Source organism: Balaenoptera ricei, chromosome 2 (assembly GCF_028023285.1).
Source record: "Balaenoptera ricei isolate mBalRic1 chromosome 2, mBalRic1.hap2, whole genome shotgun sequence".
Taxonomy (NCBI): domain Eukaryota; kingdom Metazoa; phylum Chordata; class Mammalia; order Artiodactyla; family Balaenopteridae; genus Balaenoptera; species Balaenoptera ricei.
In genome coordinates, this window is record NC_082640.1 from 187729717 (window position 1) to 187749303 (window position 19587).

The window sequence follows — 19587 nt, forward strand, 5'->3', positions numbered from 1 at the left end:
CTGCCATCATTCTTTCTTTGTTTCGCTCTTCCTCTGCTATTTTTGGTCACTTATTCCTTGGAAATTGGTGAAGATTGATTGAGTTTTGTTTATTACCTTCTCCAGGAAATCTGTTTTCAAGTGCCTTTATCGTGTGCTTGAAAAGAGAATTCCCAGCATTGACGGGAAACCAGCATCCCTCCCTCCCTCGCAAGCAAGTGAGGGCCTTCCCGAGTGGGGCTCTGCACCCCTCTCCCGGCCCCCCGGTTCCAGACTCCTCCTCACGAGGGGGTCAGCCTCCTCACACCTTCCGCTCTGGCCAGGCGCCCGCTCGGTCCTCGCACCCTGGGCACGGAGGGGCCGCTGGGGCTCTGTCCCCTGGCCTCTCTAGTGGTTTTGACGAGTTTGCGGTAAGCCTGCCGGTGGTTCCCCTGTGGGCGGCGTGTGTTCTCTCGTTGCTAGGAAGTGTTTTTCTTTGGATTTGGCCTGTCTGGGTGTGTTTATTATCACATTATTACTTCATCCTCCTTGGGACTCAGTGTCTGCCCAGCTCGTTTTGGAGGAATTCTCATCTGGGGTCTGGTCGGATGTCCTGCTTCCCCTCCTCTGTCTCCAGTTGCCCTTCCTGGCGAGAGCCGCGCCCGGCAGCGTCCAGTGCCAGCTCTGACCATGAGGGGCCACCCTCAGCTCCGTGGTTGGGCCACGCGGGCAGCCCCCCAGGGCACACAGGAGCCCCTGAACAGAAGCCCTGGCCGTGCCGACCCTTTCCTGGCCGTGGTGAAGCCCGGTGGGCACTGCACCCGGCCCTCAGATGGTGGGATTGCTCGGCCCCCAGGGCCTCCCAGGCTTCCCGGGGGAGGCGTCTCTGCAGGGAGCCACGCGGCACAAACTGGAGGAGGCGCAGGTGGGGATCTTGGTCCAGTGTCCAGGGCTCCTCTTGGGGGCTCCAGCCCCTGGGCGCGGGTGCTGAGGGCTCAGTCTCCTGCTGAACAGCAGCCCCTGTGACCCCCTGCCAAGGAGCGGGTCTTGATTCCTAAGTGAGAAGTTCAGTCCTAGACGCGCCCCGTCTGGGGCAGAGCAGAAATCCTCTGAGAAGGCTCGAGCCCCATCCCTACTGTCAGCTCAGGCGGGTAGCAAAGTGCCACAGGCGTGCAGCTTAAACAGCACTTAGTTCTCACAGTTCTGAGGGCTGGAAGTCCAAGGTCTTGGTGCCAGCAGGTCCGGTGTCTGGTGGGGGCTGCGTCCTGGTTCATAGATGGTGTCTCCCTGTGTCCTCACTGGGGGAAGGGGTGAGGGAGCTCCCTGGGGTCCCTTTTACAAGGGCACTAACCCCATTCACGAGGGCTCCACCCTCCTGACCTCATCACCTCCCAGAAGTCCCTCCTCCTGATAGCATCACTTTGGGGCTTAGGGCTTCAACATACGGATTTGGGGGAAACAATAGCCTGTAGCCCCCACTGTGCCCCCAGTGTTTTCAGGGGCACCTGGGGCAGGACACACTCTGCTCCCCTCACAGACGCTTCCAGGGTGCATGTAGCTGCTGCCCTCCATGCCCTCCCCAGACCCGGTGCCTGTGGGCAGTGGGCCTGCAGTGGAGCGTGCCCACAGCCTGGGACCCGGAGCTTGTCGGGTCCTTGTAGACCACCTGCTGTAAGACACCAGAGGCGCCTGTCCCACCTCGCCCGCCCTGACTGCTCTGGCTCTCTCGACCCCCTGTTGTCTGACAACCTGGAGCCACCGAACTCCCCGAGACGGCCACGCTCCACACCCAGCAGGGCGTGCTCTCTCCCTTCCGTGAGCCTGCCCACTGCGGGGCCACCAGAGGCTGCCCCGTCATGGTGTCCCGCGGCGGCTCTGCTTGTCAGTGCACGCGGCCCAGGTGCTCCCCCGTCGCCGTGGGCCCCGCTCCGCCAGCCCTCGTGGGCGCCTGTCACTGGGCTGGGAGCCTGGGGACTCTGGCTCCTTGCTGGTGTGGCCTGGGGACGCGCCTGGACGGGCCGGGCTGGGGCGAGGCTAGCGTGGTCTCTCTCAGCCCTTGGGAAAGCTGAATGTTAAAGGAGCCGGGGAACGGGGCACCTCCTTCCAGGGCCACCCCCGAGTGTGCCCTCCCCCCCTCCCTCCCGCCCCATGGGAAGTTGGGAGCGGGGCAGGAGATGGGTAGATTTTGGCAAAGAAGCAGGAGGAAGGCCGTCGCCTTCACTCTGTCCAGGCAGACCGCAGGGCTTGCGGCCAGCTGGGCCCTTGCTGTCCCGGCTGTGAGTCACCTGGGCCACAGCTTCCCGCCTGGAGCAAGGCTGAGCGGGGCCACTGCTTGGTCCCTGAAGTCCCCTGTGGTGCGGTCCAGCCGGCAGGCTGTGCAGGAGGGCATGTGGCCCAAGCGAGGTGCTTGTGGCCTGCGGCCGTCCTCTGCGCCCAGCTTCCCTGTGCTGGCCTTGCTGTCCCACCCGAATAAAGCCCCTTGCCGAGGAAGGGCCCCACCCGCAGGAAAGTGCTGGGCAGGGGCTCTTTCCCGCCAGGGGACCCCATCTCCCTCGCGGCCAGGACAGTGCGGGGCTCCCCTCCAGTGGCTAGTGAGGTGTGCCCGCATGCCCGGGGCCTCTGGTCACTGAGGCGGGGGACAGAAGCCCAGCAGGCCCAAGGAAGGAGGTCCTGATGGCCAGGCCCGGGTCCTGGGATGGCTGACGGCTCCCACGTATAACAGCCTCGTGGCCGGCTGGCCGGAGCCCTCTGGGTCCCAGGCCCTGTGTTGAGGTTATGCATGTGTCCCAGTGTTGTCTGCCCAGCCCCCTCGGGGCCCTCCCCGTTGTGGGCACAGGGTGCTCTCTGCAGGCGCCTGGGCCCATGTGGCCTCTACCGGGCACCCGTGCTCGGCCCGGCCCACCCACCGGCCGGCTCGTCCACTGTGGGGCCATGCTGGCCTCTGACTCAACACCCACCACTACCTCAGGGGGACTGGCTCTTCTGCCCCCTCCTCCCCGTGCCCTGGCCCCTGTCGCAGGTTAGCCTCTGCTGGGGCAGGAAGGTGGGCTCACAGTGACCCCTTCCAGGGATCCCGGCCTTGGTGTTGGGGTGCCTGACTGTCCCTTGCTTCCTGCAGGGCCATCCCAGCCCCACACCGCTGGCAGGGAAGCTGAGAAGGCACCTCTGACCTTCTCTCCTGATTAGCAGGAAGCAGCCATGTCCAGATAAGGCTCGATCACCAGAGAAAGCTGAGCTGGGCCAGTGAGAGCTGGCAGCCGCCTCAGGCTGCCGGAGGAAGGTGACCAGCGCTCGGGATGCGGGTGGAACTGGAGCCCTTGGCCCCCAGCAGGCTCTGCCCCGAGAACCCTCCAGGCCTCCAGGTGCCCCAGCCTCGCCCTGCGGCCCTGCCGTGGCCAAGCTGCGTGGGCCTGGAGCCTGAGCCCCCAGGGTGCCGCGTGTGGGCCGGCCCGTCCCTGGGGGCAGGCCGGGCGCGGGGGCCGCGTGGCCACCTGCCGCCGTAGGGTCCCCGCTCCCACCGGGGCAGACGCAGGACTGTGCAGACAGGGCCAGCTCCTGGAGACAAAAGGCCCCTCAGTTCTCCCTCCCACAGAACACCCAGCGCATGTGGGGCCACAGAGGCAGCCCCGCACGTGGCCCCGTTTTAACCGCTGACGTCCTGGGTGCCGGGAGGAAAACGGGGGAGCCAGCGTCCTCCTCGGGGGGCCAGCCCGGCCCGGGGAAACCCGGGGGGCGCTCTCCTTGCGCTTCGCGGGCTGCGCGCTGTGCTGGGGTCTGGGCCCAGCCAGCCCCTCGTGGCCCGTGTGGTCGCCCTGCGCCCAAGCTGAGAGCTGCTGGCGGGACTGCAGTGGGGCGGCCGCTCTGGGCGGCGGTGTGCAGCCCCTCAGAAGGCCCGGCCACGTCGCCACGTGGCCGGCACGTCACTCTTTCAGAAGAAGAGGAGCAGGGGCTGGAGCCACGCTTGCACACGCGTGTTCACGGCGGCTGCCCAGAGGGCCGAGTGCTGTCCCGACACCTGCCAGGTGGGTGAATCCCGGACGTGGCGCCCCTCGGAGGAGCCACACGTGTGACCCCCTTGTACCGAACGTCAGACCGGGCAGGGCCGCCAGGAGGGACCCGCCGGGCCGGGCCTCTGTGGGCTGAGGGAGCTGTCCTGGGGTTAGAGGTGACGGCTGCTCAGCGTCGTGAAGGTGCTGCGTGCCACTGGTGTGTACGCTTGAACGTGGTTCAAGTGGTCGATTTTACGTTGTCCGCGTTCTACTACAGTAGGGAAGAGTTTTAAGGAGGGGGGCCGGGACGGTTCTAGATCCGAGGAGACCAGCCAGGCAGGCGATAGCGCTCGGCCCGTGCCGCCGACAGCAGGGAGGACAGGGCGCCGTGGGCGACGGCCCCGCGCTTGGCGTCCTGATGCCCCAGCTTGCTCTCAGCCGGGTCGCCCCCCGATCCTAGGTGCCCATGGGGAGGGGGTCCCTGGTTGTTGGTGGCGGGGTGTTTGCTGAGCTCTTGCTGTAACTTTCTGTGGAGCTCGAACTTTTCCTCATAAAAGCCAGGGCGGCGGGCGGCGGGCAGTGACCCGTGACCCGCAGGCCCTGGAAGGCTCTGGAGCCCGAGGGCGTTGTGGGCTATGGGTCTGCACTCCTGTGAGTCGCCTCTTTGCGCCGTCGCCCACATTTCTGTGGGTTGATTGTCTTTTTGCTGCTCTTCTGTAGGCGCCTTTGTACTTGGGACATTAGTCCTTTGTCTGCCGTCGGCATCGCGGCTCTTTTCCCACATCCATTGTCCCATCTCTGAGTTTGCTTGCGGTAACGTCCACGTTTCCGGTCTCAGGAAGAGTTAGTGTCTCGTGGAGCTGGGGGAGCCGCTGAGTTGGGCACATCTGGCCCCCTTCCTCCGAGGACCTGGGTGCACCAGGTGCCGTCCTAGGCCCCGGCCCTGGTCCCGTCCTCGCGGAACTCAGCCCTGCTTAAGGGGATGCGTGGTGAACCGGGACAGACACTTCCCACCTGAGCACCATCAGTGAGGGGGGGTGAGGTGGGGCGAGGTGGGATACGGACCTCCCTGATGTTGGGGCGCCGGTCAGCAGGGCGGGGCCAGGCCCCAAGTGCTGGGCCCTGGGCTGGGAGTGCAGGAGGTCTCTAGGGCCTTCCCGGAGGCTGGACAGAGCCAGTCACTGGGTTCTTTCCGCAAGGCGCCTCCACACCGGCTGGCGGCCACAGGACAGTGCAGGGTCCTCCTGGGGGGCTGGTCAGGTGGAGAGGAGGCTGAGGGGCTTCCAGGAGGTGGGTAGGGCCAGGGGCGGGGGGCCTGGGATCGGCCCCTGGGCAGTCAGGAGGGAACTGGCCGTGTTTTGGAAAGGACTGCACGTTGGGCTGGAACTTTTCATTTTAGAGTGAAAATGTCAAGAAGAGCAGAGGTGGCAAAGATGGTGGTTGGCATGCAGACGGGCACTCCTGCCTCCTTCTGAAGCCAGCGAGACCAGGAATGGCCAGAGACCTGGGAGGAGGCCCAGGAGGAGGAGGAGGACGGGGGGAGCCCAGGACCACCGGGTCGGGCCCACTGCAGGGAAAGCCAAGGACAGGCCCAGACCTCAGATTCTCCAAAGGACAGAGGCACAGACACCGGGGCGGAGAGAGGAGCCCGGAGCCCTCCTCGTCCCTGCTCTGGATGCGAGCAGACGCCGGCATCCGGGTCCGACAGAGTGACGGTAGCAGGAAGCATCAACGACAGCGCAGCCCTGCACCCGTGGAGCGGGGACAGGAGGCTCTGGTGAAAGAACATTCCGGAACACCCAGCTAGACGGCAGACGCGGACAGGCTCGGCACAGGAGCCAAGTGCAAGCTGAGCAGCCGTCCCGGGGAGCAGAGCAGAAACAGGGGTGCACAGAGATGGCAGGAGAGATACCGTGGGAGCCCCAGTGTCACAGTGACAGGCGCCGTGTGTGGAGAGAGGGGTGTCTTGGCGCTCCTGCAGGAAGGAGCCCCCACCCACCGCCGGTCCTCCTGCTGCCCTTGGCCCTGTGCTCTGTCCACTCTGTCCACAGGGCGGCCAAGAGGTGCCCTCCGCAGGCCATGCGGGAAGGTCGCTGCCCTGCCGGAGCACGCAGAGCCTCCCTCTGCAGCAGGCGGGCCCAGGCGGGGACGGTCCCCTCCTCAGATGTCTTTCCTCCTGACTGGTCCTGCCTCTTCCGTCCTGAGGAGAGCGAGCAAGGGAGGGGGTGAGGTCCCGCTGTGCGGCCCCCGCGCTCTTGGTGGGCCTGGAGCAGTCGGGTGAGACAGCCTTGCTTTCCTCTTAGGGTTGGGGAGCCCTGTTGAGGAAGAGCCCCTCTTAGCAAAGGTTTTCGTTTGTTTTTGTTTTTCTCTTCTTGGCCGCACCTCATGGCATGTGGGATCTTAGTTCCCCGACCAGGAACGGAACCCATGTCCCCTGCATTGGAAGAGTGGAGTCTTAACCACTGGACCGCCAGGGAAGTCCTTTAGCAAAGGTTTTTAATCAGAAGTTAAAACCAAGCCTTGTGCACTGTTGGTGGGAATGTAAAATGGTGCATCTTCTGTGTAAAACAGTGGATAGAACTGCCCCCAGACCCAGCAATCCCACGTCTGGGTGTGAGCATCCTGGGGGAATTGAAAGCAGGGTCTCCAAGAGATATTTCCCCCCCACCCCCCCCACCCCCGCCGTGTTTCTAGCAGCACAATTCACATGAGCTGAGACGTGGAAGCAGCAGCCCAAGGGCGTTGGCGGGTGTATGGACAAGCAAATGTGCTTAGTCCGTACGGTAACGATGACCCAGCCTTGAAAACGAAGGGGTCCTGACACAGGCTGCATCATGGAGGGACATGCTGAGTGACATGGGCCAGTCACAGAAGGACAAATCGTGTGTGATCCACTCGTATGAGGTCCCTAGTGCAGTCGGATTCATAGACAGGAAGTAGGATGGTGGGGCCGCGGGCTGGGGGACAGGCGGGGAGTGAGTGTTGAATGGGGACAGAGTTTCAGTTTTACAAAATGATAAGAGTTACGGGACGTGGTGATGGTGGCACAACCGTGTGAATGTGCCTGATGCCCCTGGACTGGTTCCTTGCAGGTGGTAAATTTCATGTTGTATACATTTTACTGCAATAGAAAAGGAGCGAGGTAGCATTGCCAGACTGTTCCCCCAAACGTGGCTGCAGCAGTTACACTCTCCCAGGGTGGGGAAAAGTTAGAGCCGGACGCCTCGGGGCTCACCAGCGCTGACCCTCACGCTGCCTGGCTGGACTCCAGGCGGGGACCCAGGGAGGGGCTCGGGGCCCACCCGCCTGGGGTCCTGCTTAGGTGGGGAGCCGTCTCCAGACCCCGAGGCCTGCTGAGTCCCCCGGTGGGGACTGCCCTTGCCCTGCTCCTGGCCCACGTGGGGCCCTGGGGACCCTGTGGCGTTCCGCCATCAGGGAGCCCATCCCCACCCGCCAGCTGGCGCTGCCCTCCCCTCCCGCAGCTGAATGAAGCTCGGGGAATTTGGTTTAAAGGAGGCGCCGCCCTGCTCCTCTGGGACCCCAGTGCCCCGGGGCAGCAGGGCCGCAGGCTCCCGTGTCCCCCACGCGGGACGTGGGGGTGGTCAGTCCCCCAAAGAGGAATCGGGGGCTTTGTGCTCTTTGCAGCCTCGTCTCCCCGCCCCGGAGGCCCTGCCCCCACCACTTGGAACCCAGGCTCCGAAGCTGGGTGGGCTGAGGTCTTTTTTCTAGGGCTGGGCACAGGTGCTGGCCAGGTTTCCTGGGGCAGCAGCGGGGAGCGGGGCCTTGGGGGACCCTCAGCTCCCTCCACTGCGGGGCGACTGGGGGGGGCTGGGCAGACTGGTCCCCCCCCAGCCCCTGGGGGGCATTAATCGTGAGACCTTCCTGTCAGTGGGAACGCCCTGCGGGCCTGTGTACAAAAACATCTGCAAAACCAGCTTTCCGTGAACTTTCTGAAATGTCACTTGTTTCGTAACTCACAAAATCCAGGGGTGTCGGGATACGGTGGCTCCTCCTCACCCCCCAGCACGCCTTCCCTGACCTCGGGGTCCCAGCATAGCCTGACCCCACGGCAGAGCCCGTGCCCCTGCGCCCCCGGGTAGTGGGTGCTCACGTGGGCCTTGTTGAATGACGCCCCCCGGGGGAGGTCCCTGCCGCCCCCGCTCTCCCGTTCCCAGGGTGCTCTGCTCTGCTCATCTTCCTGTCCCCGTCCCCTGTGCCAGCCTTCTGTCCCAGCGCCTCTGTCCATTCACCCCACGCTCGATGTGACCCCTGCCCTCCAGGGCCCAGGCCCAGCACCCCGTGCTGCCAGGTCCCCCTAAGAGTCTGCCTCTTCAGGTCAACCCCAGAGAGGACGTGACCAGCGCTCCCCCAGGGTGCCATCTCCCCGCTCCCTTCCTCTTCTGTCCCTCCTTGCTCCACCACCCTGCTGGCACCTCCCTTTTCCTCCAGACTCTGTCCAACACCTTGGCCGGCCGAGGACCAGCCCCGGGAGGCCTGCCCGCCTTGCGGGCAGGGGCGGGCACTGTGCGGCGGCCCAGGCGCCCCATCCCGTCAGGGCCCGTGGGGCCCACTGACCTGAGAGCACACGGAAGCCCCAGCCCCGGGTGTCACCCGGAGGGACAGAGACCCGGCAGCATGGGCTCGGCCCCACCTCCTGGGACCCACCTGGTGGCGGGAGGCGGCTCTGAGGGGGCCGCAGCTGCCTTCAGCCGGATTACAGCCCAGCCTGGGTGTCTAGTTGCCCTGGGCTGTGGGCAGCTCCGCAGCTCTGCTGGCCCTCACAGCTGACTTCGCGGGCACTCCTCCGTCTCTGCTTTGGGAGTGCGCGGTTGTCTCCTGGGTCCCTCAATCCTGTAGGCCCAGCTCTTCCCGCACAGCAAGAACCAGAGACCCTGAGGACTGAAGTGTGTGTCAGGGCCCCTCTCACACCCACGCGGGGGCATTCCCTTCCCGGGGGCAGAGGCGTCTTCCACACCCATCTTTAAGGTGATGCCCCAGTCATAGCGGCTCCTCCCCGCGCTGAGGATGACCTGTGGCTGGACATCCAATGAGATGCTGCAGGAAGGGGCGGGCGTACTGTCCATCGACACTCACACAAAGCGAGAGCAGCTGCGTTGGGAAGAGGCCACCACACACGGGAAGACAGAGTAGAAACAGTTCTTTGCTGTGTGTTCATGCTCAAACAAAGGAAGGGGAAATCCCCAGGGGGGATTCATCTGGATGAAGAGGGACCTGGGCCAGGGCGGAGCCAGGGAGGTGCCTGGGGGTGGCTGGGGGGCCTCAGAAGCACGTCTGTGAGGGGCTTGTGAAACCGGGGCACTCGGTGGGGGGCTTGGGGCCACCCTGCCTGGGGTTAGGGAACCCGAAGTGGCAGGGAGGCTGCCCCTGTGAGGAGGATGGTGGACCGCCACGTGCCGTCAGAAGCCCACGTTGATGTCGTGCGTGGGTGTCGATTCTGAGCACTGAGATGCCTCTTCAAGTGCAAGTGTTAGAGAATGAGAGACTGAGCCTTCAATCACAGGCCCCTCCAACTCAAGTTATGTAAGGAACAGGGCAAATCTTAGAAAAAAACAGAGGAATGGAGGTAACAGAGCAAGCTTAATGAAATAAGAAAACAATATGAAATATTAACAAAAGCCAGAAGTCAACTGCTTGGAAAGACTAATAATGTAGCAAACTTTGGCAAAAGTGATCGAAAGAGAAAGCACACATGTAAACAATTTTGGAACGAAGCGACAAAGTCGAAGAACACTAAACAACGTTGTCAATAAACATGAAAAATAAGTATGATGCTTTTCTAGAGAAAATATGAATTACTTAGTAATTGACTTAGTAAAATAGAAAATGTGTGGAGACCAGTTACATCAAAGCCTCCTCTCTTCCCCAAAGAGCACCAGATGGCTTTGTGAATTTTACCAAATGTTCAAGAAATAAACCCTGTCTCGTATGACGTGTTCCAGAGATTGAAAAGATGTTTAAAAAGAGGCAAAGCTGTCAATTTTATGAGGGCACTAGAGTCATCAAAACTCCCAGAGGCAGCACAAGGGTAGGGTTGACCTCATGGACATAGATGTGAAAATCCTAAAGAAAATGTTGAGCCCCAAAAAAATCCCTACAAGGTATAAAATTGCAAAAGTACTTCATGAAATAGGAATTATCTCAAGAGTGTGTGGGTGATTTACTTAACATTAGACTATTTATTATCTTTATCACATTCAGAGTGAAAGAGAAAAATCATATGATCTATCCAGAAAAAGCATTTGATGAAATTTAAGAGACATTCTTAGGGATGTAGAAATAAACAGGAACTTTAACCTGTTATAGGGCACCTACTAAAAATCTACAGACCTGCACTATCCAATGTATTAGCCTACATTTGGCTACTGATTAATCCATTTATCCATTAAAATGTATAATTCACTTCTGCAGTAGCACCAGCCATATTTCGACTGCTGGCTACTGGTTACCACATTAGAGAGTGCAGCTATAGAACATTTCCATCACTGCAGAAAGGTTACTGGACTTCGCTGCTGTACACACATATCATTCTTAAACACTAGAAATATTACCTCTAAAACCAAGAAGAAAGGTAACTGCTGTTATCCTTGAGGTACTGGACGGTGCAACAAGACGTGAAAAGCAGATAGGAATGGGTTGAAAGAAACAACTGCCATTTGCAGATGGCATTGTTGTTCAAATGGACAATACAAGAGAGCATACAAGCTGTTAGAACCAGTAACAGTCCTGGAAGGTTGACTGATACAAGATCAACACACAGAATCAATAGTGTTGAAACACCTGCAGCGTTTCAATTTGAAAATAAGAAAAACAGTGTTATTCAGAAAAGCAGCTAGTAGCTTATCTAGGAATCAGTTGGCCAAAGGGCATTAATGACTTTCGCCAGAGAAACAGCTAACCACTGACTCAAGGACATAAAACACCTGAGTAAGGAGGTGCTGAGGCTCCCTGATGACCTAAAGATGTCACTTCTCCCTAATTGCAATTCAGTTTTATAAAATTCCGTGAAGGAATTGAACTTGGCAAGCAAATTATGAAGTTTATATGAAACAGACAAGCAACTTTAAAGAAAAATGAAGTATGCTTGTGTTCACCTTAGCAGATGCATGTTTATTTAAATAAGCTATACTGATGAAAAAAATATGCAATTGTCAGAAGTATGGACAGATTGACCTGTGGGGCATAGAGCAGGACACAGAAACACACAAACGCAGCACGCTTCAGAAACAGCCTTCTTCATCCGTAAGGAAGGGATGTACTCTTTCAGAAGTGGTTGGGGGACAGGTGGGCATCCATATAGAAAATAATAAAATCAGGTCCCTACCTCACACCATACACAGAACAGCTCCACATAGATTAATGACCTCAGTGAAAAGAGAAAAAAAAAAAATTGGGAGGAGGGGTGTGAAATTAACGAATATATTATCCAAGAGGCATAAATCATAAAAGACATTTAATTAAATAAACATTGTCTAGAAACCCACTCATGTGACAGCCTGCAGCTAGGACGTAGATGATAGATGTGATATACATAAGCCAATGATTACACCTAGAATAAATGAAGAATCCCTAGACAGTGAGGAAATGCCAGTGCAATAGAATAATGGGCAAAGGTTTTGTACCGGCAGGCTGTGGAATCGCTCACGGCCAGCAAGCACCTGAGAAGTTGCACAGAAGTTGACCTCCCTGGAGGTCAGGGCGATACCAGATAAAACCACCGCGAGATCCCCCAAATCTAGTGATTCTGTTCGTTTGGGGGGTTGAGTGCTAGGGGCTGAATTGTGTCCCGCCCCCACCAGGTTCACACTGTGACTCCCTGACTCTCCCAGTGCGTCGGGATGTAACTGTATTTGGAGACAGGTATTCAAAGAGGCGATTAGCTTAAAATGAGGCCCTAGGGCAGGTCCTTCTCCACTATGACTGGTGTCCTTAAAAAGAGGAGGTCTAGACGCCCAGAGAGACGCCGGGGTGGGGGTGGGGGGCGTGCACAGAGTGGAGGCCACATGGAGGCCGTGAGGAGCGGCCGTCTGCCAGCCAGGGAGAGAGGCCCAAACATACTTCTCTTATGACCAGAGGAAACCAGCCCTGCAGGCACCCCGATCCTGGACCGCCAGCCTCCAGACCGTGAGAAACAAATGTCTGTTGTCTAAGCCGCCCTGTCTGGTATTCGTTACGGCTGGCCCAGGACACCAACACCCCCCTGGGCCAGCAGGAGTGCACATTAACCCCACAGCTTGGGAGAACGGTTTGACAAAAACCCCGGACAGGTTCTGAGTGTGTGGAGCTGACCCAGTAACCCCACTTGGGCAGAAGGTGCCCGCGCAGCCCTTTGAAGACGGGGCCAGAGCGTGTAGTGTCGGATCGCTGGAGCAGCCTGAACGGCCATCACGGGGAGATGGAGAAGCCATATGCTCGTACAGAGAGGAAGTACATGGCGGGCGTGGGGAGTGCACACTAGTTACGTGCCCATGGCTCTCGAAAAGAAATGAGAGGTGGGGAGAGAAGGAAGGGCAAGTTGCAATAACACACTCAGGGTGGTGTTAGCATGTGACTTGAGAAACAGAGCAATGCACGCTGACGCGTACATGCAAATTTAGTGAAAATGGGACATGCCTGGCAGTCCAGAGCACAGCCGATGTCTCTGTGACAGGGAGTCAGAAAGGCAGAGCCACCTGGAGGTGCTGATTCCTGCCTCTTGTACAGCCCAGGGTTAGGGGTCCAGGGCTGGCTGGGCCCTCTGCCGTCCTGAGCGTGTGGCTTCCACTTCTGGATCCAAGGTGCCTGCCTGGGTCCTGCCATTGCATCTAGGGGGAAGGCAGTGAGCAAGGGCTTGCCACCCAGAATATGATCACGTGGCCTCTGCTCGGGTTCTGCCGCCCCGGCTGCTCAGTGGCCATGCCGAGCTGCCCCAGACAGGACTGTGGTCTCTGGCCAGGAGGCAGGTGCCCAGCTAACATGGGGGAGGCCTGTTATCAAGGGAGGACGGGGACACCGGAGTTGGGGGACGGCTGGCAGTATCCTGGGAGGAGACCCCTCCTCCAGATGGTGGTTCCTTTGGAAGGAGGGGGTGGTGAGGAGAGCACACAGTGCGTTTCTGTGGTCATGGGTGCCTTATTTCTCTAAAGAGATCTGCAGCTAGCATGGAGAACATTTGTTAGCACTTGGTGGTGGGTATGCGGGTTTTGTGGCATCACTCTTTGTAACTTTTCTCTATTTTAGAAGACAGACCAGAATGTTGCCTCTCTGGGTTAGGTGTGGAGCTTGGCTCTTTCCTCTCTCCTGCTCGGAGCAGACACGGTCCGAGGAAAGAGAACACTGGCTGTGAGCGAGGCCCCCTCCCGTGGAAAGACTGGGTTTTCACCTGCTGATGGGGTGGAGTTTTATAGGGACTGTGTAAGATCCCCTTGGCTTCTTTGTGTGTCACTGCGGAACCTAGTGCCATGCAGGGTGTTTGACGGAATAATGGTCCCAGCTTAGTGATGAATCACTGTTTGTGGGGGCTTCTCAGTGTATTTGTTTATGGTTTCCTTGAGGGCCAAGCATTCTGCAGTAAATCTCATCCTTGGCTGCCCTCAGGCCTATTTCTCAGAACCAACCTTGGATAAAAACCAAATAGCATTTATTCTGTTGATCCGGCTCAGTCTCTGGGTGCAGGTGATCCTTTCGATTTTTTTAGTGTTGTTTGCACAAATAGCATCAGCTTGAACATACCTTAGAACACACACACCCCACAAGAAATCCCAAATGGCTGTAGGTGTCACAGTCACCTGGGAGATGAGCCTCTGAAGTGAGTCCGTCCGGGGTGGAGACGGGCTCCCTGCAGACCCACGGGCCCCTCCTTACGGGCTGGAAGCCACACCCTTCATGGAGCGGTTTCTTAACTGCCACGTCCTCGTGGGCACCCGGCTCTTCCTGGATGGTCCCCTCTGCGCTGTGGACTCTGAACGCTGGACTCACCCCCTCCCCAGCCAGACACGTCGTGAGGGACGTCAGCTTCTAGAGACGGGGGTTGTGAAAGCCCTGAAAATAAGAGATGGAGACCCTGAGACCCCCCCACCCCCAAATAAGGACTGGGAAGTATTTTTTAATGATTAATTGATTCACAGCAGGATCCAAATAAGGCCCCTGTTTTGCAGTTGGTTGATATATCCTTTAGATCTTCTAGGTTCTTCTAACTTTTGAAAAGGTACTTTAAAAACGTACATGCAGGTACTTCCCTGGTGGCGCAGTGGTTGAGAGTCTGCCTGCCAATGCAGGGGACACGGGTTCGAGCCCTGGTCCGGGAAGATCCCACATGCCACGGGGCAGCTAAGCCCGTGTGCCACAACTACTGAGCCTGCACTCTAGAGCCCGCGAGCCACAACTACTGAGCCCGTGTGCCACAACTACTGAAGCCTGCGTGCCTTGAGCCCGTGCTCCGCAACAAAGAGTAGCCTCCGCTCGCCGCAACTAGAGAAAGCCCGCGTGCAGCAACAAAGACCCGATGCAACCAAAAATAAATAACAAATAAAATTAATTAATTAAAAAACAAAAAACCGTATATGCAGTAAAATTCAACCCTGCCTGCTTTTCTGTGTGCAGCTCTGAGCCCTGTCACCCCTCAGGCAGGGCAGGACACCCAAGACCAAACCTTGGGACCCCTGCTCCACTCTCCGCCCTGTGCCCTCCACTGCCTCTCCCAGAAGGTACATAGGTGGGCGAAGATGCAGGGCGCGACCTCTGGACTCTGGCTTCTCTCCTGCAGCGTGCGTGTGCGCCCCTGCATGCGTGTGCACGTGGCGGGGCTCGGTCTTCCGGTCCCCCAGCAGCACTCCCTGGTGTGGATGGCCTGGTGGCTTTGAGGGATGTCTGGGTTTCCAGTTTGTGGCGAATGTGAACTCAGCTGCTGTGCATGTTCGTGTCCGAGTCTTTGGGTGGATTCCCAGGAGTGGGGTTGGGGGTCCTGGGAGCTGATGCTGAACCTGCGGGGTCACGGCCCCCCCTCCGCCGGCTCGCCAGCACTGGGCCTTTGGATCTTGTTTCCGCCTTTGTAATAGGTGTGTGGTATCTAGCTCTGGCTTTAATTTGCATTTCCCTAATAGCTAATAACGTAGAGCATCTTTCCATGTGCTTATTTATTGTCCATATGTCTTTTTTGGTGAAGAGTCTGTTGAAATCTTTTGCCCGTTTTTATTGGGTTGTTTATTTTCATATTATTGAGATTTGAGAGTTCTTTATATGCTCTGGATAAAATCCTTTGTTGAATATGTGATTTGCAAATATTTTCTCCCACTCTTAGCTTGTCTTCTCATTTTCTTAATAGTGTTTTTCGCAGAGCAGAGTTTTAAATTTTGATGACATCCAATTTATCGGACTTTCTTTTTCTATTCTATTAATTTATACGCCTTTCCTTTGTCAACAGCACTCTGTCTTGATGACTGTTGGTTTATAGCAAGTCTAGATGTCAGTGAGAGGTGCCCAGCTTACTTTGTTCTCCTTTTTCAAAGTCATTATTTTTTTCTATTGAAGTGTAGTTGATTTACAATATTATATTAGTTTCGGCATAGTGACGCAATAGTTTCACAGATTATACTCCCTTTAAAGTGACTGTAAGTAGTGGCTATATTCTCTGTGCTGTACAATACATCCTTGTAGCTTATTTATTTTATACATGGGAGTTTGTACCTCATTCCCCTATACCTATCTCTCCCCTCCCGCCTTCCCTCTCCCCACTGGTAACCACTAGTTCTCTATATTTGAGTCTGTTTCTGTTATATGCATTCATTTATTTTATTTTTTAGATTCCACATATAAATGATAGAGTATTTTGTCTTTCTCTGCCTGACTTATTTCTAGGTCCACCCATGTTGTAAATGGCAGAATTTCATTCTTTTTTATGGCTGAGTAATATTCTATTATATACATATATATGTATATATATATATGCACATATATATATGCACATATATATGTACACACACATATACATACATACATACCACGTCTTCTTTATCCTTTCATCTCTGGACAGACACCTAGATTGCTTCCATGCCTTGGCAATTGTAAACAGTGCTGCTGTGAACATTGGGGTGCACGTATCTTTTCAAATTAGTATTTTTGTCTCTAAACGATATATGCTCAGGGGTGGAATTGCTGGGTTATTTGGTAACTCTGTTTTTAGTTTTTTGAGGAACCTCCATACTGTTTTCCTTAGTGGCTTCACCAATGTACATTCCCACTAACAGTGTACAAGGGTTCCCTTTTCTCCACATCCTCCAGCATTTGTTATCTGTAGACTTTTTGATGATGGCCATTATGACGGGTGTGAGATGATACCTCATTGTGGTTTAGATTTGCATTTCCCTGATGATTAGTGATGTTGAACATCTTTTCATGTGTCTTTTGGCCATCTGTATGTATTCTTTGGAAAAATATCTATTCAGGTCTTCTGCTCATTTTTTAATCAGGTTGGTTGTTTTTTCAATATTAAGTGGTATGAGCTGTTTATATATTTTGGATATTAACCCCTTATTGGTCGTATCATTTGCAAATCGTTTCTCCCATTCCGTAGATTGTCTTTTTGTTTTGTCAGTGGTTTCCTTTGCTGTGCAAAAGCTTTTAAGTTTAATTAGGTACCATTTGTTTATTTTTGCTTTTTTCCTAAATTATTATGATTATTCTAGTTCCTTCGCCTTTCCATATAAATTTAAAAGTCAGCTTACTAATAACTACAAAAAAGTCTTGCTGGGATTTCATTGGAATTGCATTAAATCTGTAGATCTAGTTTGGGGAGAATTAATGTCCATGAGCCTGGCACATCTTCTTTGATTCCTTGTGACAGCAGTGGGGAGTTTCTAGCATGCAGATTGTGCATTTATTTTATGAGATTTAGGTATTTCTTTTTTGTAAATGGAAGGTTTTTTAAACACTGACTTCAGTTGTTCATTACTGGTATATAGAAACGTGGTTGCCTTTCATATGTTGAACTGATGTCGTTCAATCTTGCTAAGCTCATTAGTTCTTGGAGCTCGTTTTCACATTCTCCTACATTCCTTGGGACGTTCTACATAATGATTGTGTTGTCTGCACATAAGAAGAGCTTTATTCTGTCCTTTCCTATCCTGCCTTTTGTTTCCTTCTCTTGCCCTCTTTCCCTGGGCGGGCCTTCAGTGCCCACTGAATTGCAGGGGTGAAAGGGTGCGGCTTTGCCTTGTTCCTGATCTTAGGGGACAGTATTCTCTCTCTCACCTTTGGACCTTTGGACGTGCTCTTTATCAGGTTGAGGGGATTCCCATCTATTCTTCATTCTCTGAGAGTTTTTAATCATGAATGGATATCGAATTTGTCAGAAGTTTTTCTGAATTGATTGAGATTTTATGGTTTTTCGTATTTACTCTGTTGATGTGTATCACATTGATTTCAAATGTTGAACCAACCTTGCATTCCTGGAACAAACCCCCTTTGGTTATGGTGTATTATCCGTTGTTCCTTTTATATATGTCTGTATTCAGTTTGCTAATATTTTGTTGAAGATTTTTACATGTGTGTTCAGAAAGGAATACTGGTCTGTAGTTTCCAATTTTGTACTGTTTTTGTCTGATGTTGGTGCTGGTATCAGGGTGTTTGCTAACCTCATAAGATGATTTGAGAAGTATTCTTTCTTCTTCTGTTTTCTGGAAGATATTTTGTAGAATTGGTGTTATTTCTTCTTTTAATATCTGGTTAAACTCACCTGGAGTTTTCTTTTTCAGGAGTGTTTAACTATTAATTCAGCTTCTTTAATAGATCAGGCTGTTGTTCATCCTGGTGAGTTTGGGCAGTTTGTAGCTTTCAGGGATTTGGTACATGTAACCTCAATTCTCAGATTTGTGTGCGTTGAGTTATCTGTAGTACCCCTCATCATGCTGTTCCATGTCGGTGAGCTCTGTAGTGATGCTCCTTCTCTGATTCCTGATATGGGTCATTTTTGCCTTCTCTCTCTTTTTTTCCCTTTGTGTGGCTGGAGTTTTTGTCAATTGTATTACTCTTCCCAAAGAACCAGATTTTGGTTTTATTTTTTCTAATTGTTTCTTTGTCTTCAATTTCATTGTTCTGCTTGTATCCTCATTTCCTGCCTTCTCACTTTGGGTTTAATTTGCTCTTTTCCTGGTGTCTTAAGGTAAAGCCTAGATTGTATAGTTGAGAATGTCTTTCTTTTCTAATGTAAGCATTTAATGCTGTGAATTCTCCTCTCAGTACTGCTTTAGCTGCATTCCACAATTCTTGACATGTTGTTTTTCACTTTCATTCCACACAAAATACGTCTAATGTCCTTCCGGGTTTCCTCTTTGTGCTGTTGGTGATTTAGCAGTGTGCGGTTGAATTTCCCAAGTAGCTGGTGTTTGCCAGCTGTCCTTCTATTGCTGATTTCTAGCTAACTCCATTTTCATCAGAGAACATACTTTATGTGATTCAGTTCTTTTAGTGTGTGCATGTGAAGCATTGTTTTATGGCCCAGGATGTGGTCTGTCCTGGTGAACGTTAACTGCTTTCATCCGTCTCCTTCTCTAGCTTTTTCCCTGGCCCTGCAGAATCAGAGCAGCCCCCATGGTAGAGGGGCTGAGCTGTGAGAGTGGCCCCGCCATGAGAGGGGTCCTGCTGGGCTCCCCTGCTTCACTGCTGTGTGTCAGGGACTATCAGGGACGTACTGTGTCTCTCTCCAACCTGCAGTGGTCAAATAAGGGGCATCCCCTGCCTGGGGAAGCCCTGATGTCTGTCTCCTGGCCCCTCTGGGCTCAGTGGAGGGCAGATGACAGTCTCCAGGGTGACAGGCTGCGGTGAAGCCCAGCTGGGGTGGGTGTGGCCTGTGGGATGGGTGGGGCCATGTGGGTGGGCAGGACCCTGGAGAGGAGGGGGGGCGGGGCCTCGAGTGGACCCTGAGGGCAGGGTCCCTGGGAGGCCTGTGCTCTGGCAGCTGGGAGTGGGATTCCCAAGCGCTGGTACCCTGGTCCCTGGGGGCTTCTGGGGTTTGTGGTCTCAGGTTTCCTGTCTGCCCGCCCGTGGACCCACCCAGGCCACCTTCACCAGAGGGAGACCCTCTGCGGAGGGGCGCTTGGTCCAACAGCCTGGGGGTGCTGATGGGTGCCCCCTACGTGCAGGGACCCCGAGGGTGGCTCCCAGTCTGGCTGGGCCTGGGCAAGGGCTCCTGGGAGACGTGAGGGCCAGTCTCCATGAGTGACCGAGGTGCTGGGGTCAGAGAGCCCGCAGTCCAGCTGAGGCTGGGGCTGCTGCGGTTTGGGGCCTTCCTGGAACATGAGAAGGCGTCGGAGTGCACAGTCACTGCTGAGCCCGTCTGTGCCCTTTGCAGGTTGTGCAGCCTGACCTTGAAGAAGCTGGTGGTCTTCAAGGAGCTGGAGAAGGAGCTCATCTCGGTGGTGATTGCTGTCAAGATGCAGGTGAGAGTCTGCCTGTGTCACTGACCTGGGGCCATGAGGGTGCCTTGTGTTGCCCAGGAGACGAGAGGGGCACAGCCGCACCAGCAGCTGGACCCTTGCCTGTGCAGGAGGCCCCGCCCTCCCGGGCACAGTGACGCGCAGGCCACCAGGGTCCCCGGGTGCGGGGGAACGCAAGTGTGCTGAGCTCACCTGCAGATGGGCCCCGTGCA

General features: G+C 55.2%; 1 protein-coding gene across 1 annotated transcript in view; it reads left to right on the top strand.

The window, feature by feature from the left end:
- The window catches only part of PACS2 (phosphofurin acidic cluster sorting protein 2), a 61656-nt gene that overhangs the window by 14069 nt on the left and 28000 nt on the right, over window positions 1–19587 (top strand). The window contains exon 2 of the mRNA XM_059915253.1: window positions 19291–19378. Within this exon, the coding sequence (XP_059771236.1) occupies window positions 19291–19378 (88 nt within the window). The remainder of the gene's footprint in view (window positions 1–19290; window positions 19379–19587) is intronic.